At 38.8% G+C, this 9,054-nt stretch overlaps 2 protein-coding genes across 2 annotated transcripts in view; one reads left to right on the top strand and one right to left on the bottom strand.

Annotated features, from left to right (window-relative positions):
• Positions 1 to 254: 254 nt before the first annotated feature.
• LOC104951135 (histone H3.3) lies at positions 255 to 3,866 on the bottom strand. Its single transcript, XM_010777768.1, has 4 exons — positions 3,759 to 3,866; positions 2,647 to 2,790; positions 2,031 to 2,184; positions 255 to 1,658 (listed from the first exon to the last, which is right to left on the bottom strand). Exons 2-4 carry the CDS (start codon positions 2,772 to 2,774, stop codon positions 1,530 to 1,532), a joined length of 411 nt encoding a protein of 136 aa, XP_010776070.1. The 5' UTR covers positions 2,775 to 2,790; positions 3,759 to 3,866; the 3' UTR covers positions 255 to 1,529.
• A 1,813-nt stretch (positions 3,867 to 5,679) lies between these two features.
• nop53 (NOP53 ribosome biogenesis factor) overlaps positions 5,680 to 9,054 on the top strand; it is a 22,016-nt gene continuing 18,641 nt past the window's right edge. The window contains exons 1-4 of the mRNA XM_010777770.1: positions 5,680 to 5,912; positions 7,038 to 7,114; positions 7,247 to 7,346; positions 8,009 to 8,211. Coding sequence (XP_010776072.1) covers positions 5,707 to 5,912; positions 7,038 to 7,114; positions 7,247 to 7,346; positions 8,009 to 8,211 — 586 coding nt within the window. The 5' untranslated portion in view covers positions 5,680 to 5,706. The remainder of the gene's footprint in view (positions 5,913 to 7,037; positions 7,115 to 7,246; positions 7,347 to 8,008; positions 8,212 to 9,054) is intronic.

The raw sequence follows: 9,054 nt of genomic DNA, 5'->3' as shown, positions 1-9,054 counted from the left end.
TAATACTTTTTAATAGCCTTAATTTTCGCTAAATTGATTTATCAACTTTTAATACTTTTTAAGACTCAGCAGACTTTTGAGGCTGGTTAGGAAACAGAGATGTTTTTTTTCTTTCTAGTAAAATCATAACCAACTACTGGTACTTTACTATTATAGTAAGTAGTACTCTTTCTTTATAGCACATTATATGTCTTATTATAAAAGTGGGTATGATAAAAACAGATAGAATTTCCACGTAAAGCACTGAGACAGAGTGTGTGTAACAACCATTTATTACCACCTTATATGACAAATCTGGAAATTACAAACATTGTTTAATTGAAACATTATTCTCAACATTTCAAAATAAGAAAATAAAAGACAAACAGGAAATCAAATTGAGCAAAAAAAAAAAAAGACAAATTAAGTTAAAAGGTGACGAGTCAACCTGAGAAACGGCAAACAGACGATCAAGTGATCCGGAGGGGACGTGTACAGAAAACACAACTAGTATTATTTGTCATTTAACACTGATTTACAGTACAGTTTCACATTTTAATCAGCTGTTTTTTCATTCGTTTTTTACACTTTGAGAGCTTTTTGGTTTTTACTTTACCAACCTTTGTTATAAAAAGGTCCGTTATTAGAAAATAAAACACAAAATAATTTGTTTGAGCAAACTTGAGCTTTGGCTTTAAATAATTAGATGAAACCAATTTGAACACCACAAAAACAGCTGACTCTTCTGTCAGGTATAACACAGCGTCTACAAGAGGATGGTGCCAAAATGAGTTCACATTTATCTAGAAAAAAACAAACAGTTCAAATCGTTTTTTTGTTCTCTGTAGGTGTTTAATTCTGAAGTATCCCCCCCCATCTCCACGTCATTAACAAATGGTTTTAAGTGGCAAAAGAAATCCTGTGCATGACACTCATTTGGATGGAAAACATCAAACCTAACATGATGACTGAAAGCAATATGATGACCAAAAAGATGCCGATGTGTTGTATACAATATGCTGAGGTGATCAGAGCTCATGCACACACAGGGACAGATCATCCATCCTGACTGACGCCCTGCAGAGGATGGAGCGCAGGAGGAGAGGAGGAGAGGAGGGGGGAGCGTTCATGTAGCACCCTGCTGCAGAGAAGAGACCCCCAGCAGACACAGACCCATCTTCTCCTCCTCCTCCTCCTCCTCTCTGTCCCTAGCGAATTTGCAATGTTCTCGTTTTTTCTTCCGTATTCTATCCACAAAACATCCTTCACATCACATCGCGTCACAGACAGTGCAAACTAGGAGACGTGTGCTCCAGGAGACCTCATCACCAGAGAGTCGGTACATGCACAAAAAGAGAGTACCCTATAGTTCTGCTGCCGAGAGCACTATGAAAAACACGACTATACACTTTATCCATCATATAATCAGTTTCCCTCTACACACTACTAACACAGGGAGGGAGAGAGAGAGAGAGAGAGGGAGGGAGAGAGGGGCAGACTGGTGAAGGAAGGGCAGGAAGAGGTGAAAAGGAGAAAGACAAGGAGAGTGTTTAGGCGCGCTCCCCGCGGATACGACGTGCCAGCTGGATGTCTTTGGGCATGATGGTGACACGTTTGGCGTGGATGGCGCACAGGTTGGTGTCCTCAAACAGACCCACCAGGTAGGCCTCGCTGGCCTCCTGCAGGGGGGGGAACAGGGATGTCAGTAGAGCAAAAATGATTGTGTGTTTGTCTTTTATGGTTGATTTCATTAGTCCCTGCAATTAAAGCATGGAACCCGATGTCCGTTTTGTAAAGTATAAAAATCAAATAATAGTTTTTTCCCAACATATTAACATTTCTCCTCAAGTGTAAGGAAAGAACTGTAACTACATCTTTACTTTTAGCAGAACATTGTATGACAGCAGTGCTTATATGGACAGACATTCATTTTCGACACTGTATATTTGTACGCCATTAATAGTGTTTTATAACACCGCTTTGTCTGTGGGTTAATATCCTCTCTTTCATTAGCCAGTGGTCAAGTGTATGGATCTGGTTGTTTTTCTGACCTGCAGAGCTCCGATGGCAGCACTCTGGAAACGCAGATCGGTCTTGAAGTCCTGGGCGATTTCTCTCACCAGACGCTGGAAGGGCAGTTTGCGGATCAGCAGCTCAGTGGACTTCTGGTAGCGACGGATCTCACGCAGAGCCACGGTACCAGGCCTGGAGAGCAGAGGAAAACATGTTCAAATGCACAATTTAAGGAGGGAGAAGCTGAGCTGCTTTTACAAAAAAGTTATGTTATCCCCTTCCGATTTTAACAGAACATATGAATCGTGTGCACTTTTTTCATCTTCACCTTGCACCTCTACTAGTAGGAGCCTGAGTGAGACCAGGGTAGAAAAGAATCTATTTTTCCAAAATGTAATCCACATAACAATCTAAATACGGAATGTAATGTACATTGCCTATTGTGTTTTATGAGAAAGTTAATAAAAAAAGTGAAATGTTATTAAAAAGTAAGTAAAATACATCCCTAAAGAGTTTATTTGGGGCTGAAGGAAAACTATTGGTCAGTTGAGTTTTGGTGTATATCCACATATTGAACAAGGGGCATAAAACTCAAGCATCCTCTGTGTTTTCCTATCTTTCCAACACAATCAAAGGCACTGTATGGACTCTCACCTGTAACGATGGGGCTTCTTGACCCCACCAGTGGAGGGGGCGCTCTTACGGGCAGCCTTTGTGGCCAGCTGCTTACGGGGGGCTTTGCCTCCAGTGGACTTACGGGCAGTCTGCTTGGTACGGGCCATGGCTACTAAAGATCACCTGAGGGCACAGGACAAAGTTGGCTTTGGTAAATACTACAATGCATTTTTAAGGCACATGTGTAAAAGAATAGTGTGAAGGGGAGGGGATTTGAAGGATACAAATGTACTTGTCCAGTTTTATTTTTGATTGAATTAGAATTGTACATCTACTCATCAGTAAGAGCGGGATATAAAACCATACATCAGCAGCACAAGCGTCTATTTGTTGTTTGTATTATATCCGAGACAGCTTATGTAATGACTGACGTCCGTAAAAAGGACAGCAATAGTGTCGAATCATGGTATACCTTCTTATCCTGTGAACCAATCAGATTGTGTAAACAAGCCATGGAGGCGGGATATTTCGAATTTGTAGACCAATCATTTCATTTCAAATAAAAGTCGACCCAATAACAGCACGATGACGGCAAGAAACATCCCGCCCCTTGCGCAATGGACGTGGGTTTGTTCGATTCTTTACACTGCGCACCCCGGTTGCGCACAAGGCCTGATATTTTATTCAGAATGAGCTATAACGAGGGAAAAACAAGCGTTCCCGCCCGCGTTGGCTGCCCGCTGTCAGCAAATGAGCACACCTAAAGATGATGGCTGGCTGGCTGGCTAGAAGAATGTAAACGGGAAGGAAAAAAATCGTTGTACCAAACGAGGAAGGTGGTTATAAAAACGACGGAATTATATACAAACCGCGGCATTAAAGTGGAATATAGTTTTTGTAACAGACAGTAGACATGTCAGGGGATCAATTGGTAAACAATATTTTGTCAGATGACCCCTCACTTTAGGCGCATTTCCGAGTCAAATTTGACCGAGATCACAAGTGCTTTTAAGGTCCCCCGAGCAGGCAGATAATAAGCGACTGCTCTGCGTTTTCTTTTTCACCAAAAATAATGGAAAAGACACGTTCATCCGAAAAATAACACAACATTAAATGAAAGATTGGACTTTTATCGAAATGATGAGACTTACCTTTGCAAACTTCGTGAAAGATAACAGGTCAAAAATGGGAATTTATTCTTGAGTCTCTAAAGCGTTGTTCTTCTCGCTATAAAATGAAGGGAGGAAAAAAAAGGAAAAAGAACATAGGAAAGCAACAGGAGACACATTTCCCATGATGCACCTGGGACAAACATATTACATACATGCTGCAACATGGTAAACAGTTGCATGGTCACTTTCCCATCCAATGTCATGCTAAATGTTGTCTTTATTCCGATTTTTGACACTTTTGTTAGGTTATACTATTTGTTTTTTAATTGCATTTATTTTTATTTAATATCAAAAACAACCAAAAACACTTTTAATATCAGAGAAACTGAATAGAAACAGAGTGGATTTCACTGTTGCAGACTTTTAAAACTATATTTACGGTTTTTTTATTAAGTTGACACTTTTGTGAATTTATATTATTGTTTTTTATTAGATTTATTTTATTTGGAAAAAACAAACAACCAGAGCACTTTTAATATCCGAGAAAACGAATATTATTAAAGTGGATTTCAGTCTTGCAGACCTTTTAAACGATATTCACAGTTTTTAATGATGTAGTATACACAATTGTAATTTAAAACATATTCAACACTTGTGTTACTCTATTATCTGAGTGCCATGGAAAATTGTCTTTGTACTCACACAAAAATAAAAATATCATAGTGTTATAAAATGTGAAACAGATAATAAATGTTTTAACTTTTATTTACAAGGAGACAGCAAATGCAGTATTTACACTGCCAGTCCTGCAGGGGGCGCTCTTTAATTTTAAACACATTGCAGAAAACTACCCGGGTTAATGGTGCAGCGAAACATAAACAAGACAACACAACTATTATAACAAATTGAATTAGGACGACAATACGTCAATATTATAAAATCACAATTAGTGAGAATACTTTACGTTTCCTTATGTTTGACAGTATTGTTACTTTTTCACTCCAACATAATGTGGGGGGAAATGTTTTCATTTTAACTCCCACAACAACTATGCTATTGTGTTGCAGTTGTGGAGAACTAAATCAATAACTCCCAGGCTCCATAGACATACTATACATATCATATACAAAAAGGAAAAAATAGTGCAAATACAAACATGTTACACTGAAACTAAAACCTAAGATGTTCATCGACAACAACTACACGATAACTGCACATGCGAAGGTTTAGCTTTTTGTTAAAAGTGGTGGGGAACATATTTAAACAATTTAACCATAAAACATTTGACACAATGTCATTTGGTGGATCGGTACAAGGTGAGATAATCGATGATAATAGATAATTACCAAAGATTGGGGAAACTCTATGAATCATTTTTGTTAAACTGATCAGTGCATAGTAGTTTTATAACGATTAAGTACATTTTTGTTGAGCTTTTGGCAATGCACATTCATTCATTCTATATATTCATTTAGCATTGTATATTTTCTTGTAAATAAGCCTCAGTGAATGATTTTACACAAGTTAGTTGTTTTTCAGAACATTCAAAACAAAACAAGCTTTGAAATAGTAGTGGGGACAAAAAAGAGGTGCGCACATGTTCCCAGCGACCCCCATGTTAATAAAACCTATGTGCATAGTGCATACAGTATAACAAGAAAGTCTTTGATTCTTATGAATGGGTGTATAATTCCCAAACACATTGGTCTTGAAGTATTTTTATATCTTTTCATATTTATTTGTATTTGTTTTAATATTTTATAACTTATTCATATTTAGGTTTTATTGTTGGAGGAACCTGGGACTTAATATATGAATCACCATACCGATACTGTAGCTACTGTGCATATGACAATAAACCCTTTAAATCTTTGAATAAAGGTATGGTAATTCCCTCGCTGTCCTGCAGGGGGCTTGCCTGCAGCGTCCCTCGCGCATATAAAACCCAACACGTGACGTGTTTTCTTTCCACCATTCCTCCTCCAACATGGCGGCCAACAGGAGGATGAAACGCATGGCGTCCTCCCAGCCTGGTTTTATTAAGTTAAAGTCCGTTTCGGGCGACGATAGCCTGGGCACCACTCGGAGAAAACGTTTGAACAAGAACAAGAAGAAGAACTGGAACAAAAACATCGACATCAACGATGTGGACGAGTTTCTGGAAGACATCCGACACCAGGAGAGAACCACAGGGTGAGTTCAGCCATGTGTTTGGAGAAACCACCGTGTTGTATTTACATGTAACAAAACTCTTACAAATGTCGAATGATAAACTTCATTAGAGGACATTTCGTTGGGTTTTAACCGTTTGTGACCCGATGTCTGACCGTCGTTCCCCCCCCCCTAAAACCGTGAACTGTGTTTACAGCAGATAGATAGATAGATAGATAGCTAGCTAAGCTAGTCCTATTTTTTAGGTTTCTTGTTGTTGTACTACAAACTTTGGCACACTGTTGTTCTAAAAAATAAAAATAACTTCAGTCATAAATTACCACTATTGTAAAGTACCTTATGACATAATTTACTCATGTACAATCTCGAAGTTAATTTTACTCAACTACATGTACTTGTAGTACAATTGTAAAATGTCGCTTCTATTTATAATACATCACTAATGGAAGAAATTTTTCTGCACAATTACTACTACTGTTACTTGCGTGGCTCTTTTTCTGAGTAGAACAATCTCTGTAGTACTTCCCCCTTTTGTTAATTAGTTTACCATGTTACAAATAGATAAAGTGAAATTCATGTTGAAGGTCTTTTATTTATTTTTAAAAACACATTGTCCTGTTCAAGATCCACAAATAAGGGTTAACAGGTTTTGTCTTTTGGTTCATTGTTGATAAACCGGATAATGGCTCTGAGTTCCAGAGTTTGCCATCACTTATATTGGACCATCAACATTGAAACTGGAAATGTAGATACTACCAAAATAACATGAATGTTATCCGAACAGTCCCCTAAAATAACATGTTGAAAATTATCTTTTCATATCTTGTTTATATTTATTTGGAAACTCTTGCAATGTTGTGAAATAAAAAGATGGATCTGCCAAAAATATACGCCAGGCCACGTGTTTTGCCTAATCCTATACAATTCTACACATAAACAATGACAAAGTCATGTCTATTAATTCAAGTCATGTTTTGTCTATACATTTCGTGCTGGTTGGTTAGCTTTGTGCAGCTCTTTTTGTTCAATGCTTTATCTGGATATCTTCAGTTTTTGGAAAATAGGCAATTATTTTTATATTTACTTATGTCTGTAATTTATGCCTACATGATTGATTGGTAAAATGATATGGTCTCTGTTTTATAGGGGTTTGCTTTCCGAGAAGACGGATGAAAGTTTGTTCTTTTTGGATGTTGGACCGCCAAAGAAAGCCGAACGGAGAGGTGAATATATGTCCCTTGGGCCTATTGTTGGTTTGTGCATTTCCCAAGTAAAAATCAGTTGTGTGGTAGTTTTCTCACATCCCAATACGCCTAATTCTGACTCAAAATATTATCCTTTCCCCTGGGCTGTAGTGGCACCTGTCGAGGTGAAGATGAGGAGAGGAAAGCCGGTGCGTCCTCTGAGGATCGACCTGATCCTGCAGCACGACTCCCTCGTTGCCGCACCTAAAGAGTCAGTATCAGCCACTAAGCTCTGAGCTTTACTCTGCGTATGCAATTTCACTAATTGCAATTATTGCCGGTTTTATTTTTCAGAACTATACTGGATAGCATGCACAACATACATTTGGAACGTTTCTTTAGTCCATGTTCAGACTTATCAGAAAAACATTCTATGCTGCTTTTCAAGTTTATAGAAAGACATCAAGCTCATTAATTCGTCCTAAAACACTTTATCTACTCGAAACTAATCACGATCAGTATCTGTAACGACTCTACGGTGGGAAGGGGTTTTGTTTATTATGTTAACTCCTCCTAAGCCACGTACTCCTGCCTGCCCCACACAGACTGACTGCACAGAGATTGCAATGAATAACGATTTACTGCATTTCTCATTTATCTCCAATAAAGTGGAGATTGAAAAAAGTATAAATGAAAAAATCCGCCTTGCTTTTATTGTGTGTCCTGTGATGATCACATCCTTGCGCTCCCAGTATTTCCTTCATTGGGAATGTGAAGATAACTTATAGGAGCTTAGGAGACGGTTTTGTTAACGGTCTCCTGGGATCTGAGGACATGTAAACACACATTTATGAAGTGTCACATCTCTTGTTACCTCGTTCCTTTACATCCTCCTGTCTCACATAATTATCTCTTCTGCCTTTACCCCCCCAGTGTGCTATCCTACCAGCTACCTAATGCCAAGAAACTCCGCCGCATTGCCCAGAAGGCCGAGCATCTGGCAGCCAAAGGCGTAGTGCCACGGAGGCAGAAAAAGCTGCTGAACCTACGGCCGGTGGAGAAGACAGAAAGCAAGGCAGTGACTGACGCCAACAACAACCCCGAGAGAGACTTCTACGACATATGGGCACCAGAGAGTGAGTGTTCTGTGTGTGTTTCCAGTAGGGCTGTCCCGAATACCATTTTCAGGCTCCGGATATTCGGTAGTAATCAGCAGCAAATATTCGGTGCGGAGATTTTTTTTTTTTTGTTATACATTTTTTTTTCTCCCAAATGGTTTCATAACACGCTCCGAATCCGAGACACCTGACAACACGCTGTTAAGCAGAAGCGCAGAAAGAGCATACTATTACGATTTTATATGTATTTATTGTCTCAGTACTCGCATACATTAAAACTAAACGTGTCCTCTGCATTTAACCCAGCCGCAGTTCCGTAACCTTTTACAACCTGAAGATACAAAACACATATTTCTGTTATAACAACAATACTTTTAATAACATAGCCGTAACAGTAGGCCTAACAGTGTAACACTTGTTACCGATACAGTAAACGGTATTTAAATAAATGAAGAACGAACTGCATGCTAATAATTGCCTTAGCCCCAGATGTTCCCACATTGCTCCTATTATTTTCACTATTCGGATAAAATTGAAAAACTAATATAAAAAACAATTCGGTTGCTTGCAACTATTTTCCAAGCAAAGCAAGTGCACGTTTTTATCATGTGTAACGTTACTGTTTAAACAGCGGATAAGGCAGCTTCATCATGGCAACTTGACAACAGCTAAGCTAAGCTAGGCTACTACTTACAGCATCCAGGTGACTTTTCAGAGTTGTTGTGCCACCGTGGTAGGCCAGTTTCTTATCGCATATTTGACACACTGCCTTCTTCTTACCGTCGTCCAATTTAAAATGGTCCCACACAGCTGAAGTCTTCGGCATTTTGTGTTCAGGTGTGTGAAGTTTGTGAGTGAACG

This window comes from Notothenia coriiceps, unplaced genomic scaffold (assembly GCF_000735185.1).
Source record: "Notothenia coriiceps isolate Sejong01 unplaced genomic scaffold, NC01 NC01_scaffold00018615, whole genome shotgun sequence".
Classification (NCBI taxonomy): Eukaryota; Metazoa; Chordata; class Actinopteri; order Perciformes; family Nototheniidae; genus Notothenia; species Notothenia coriiceps.
Note: the sequence above shows the minus strand (reverse complement) of the source record. Positions and strands in the feature narration are given on the sequence as shown.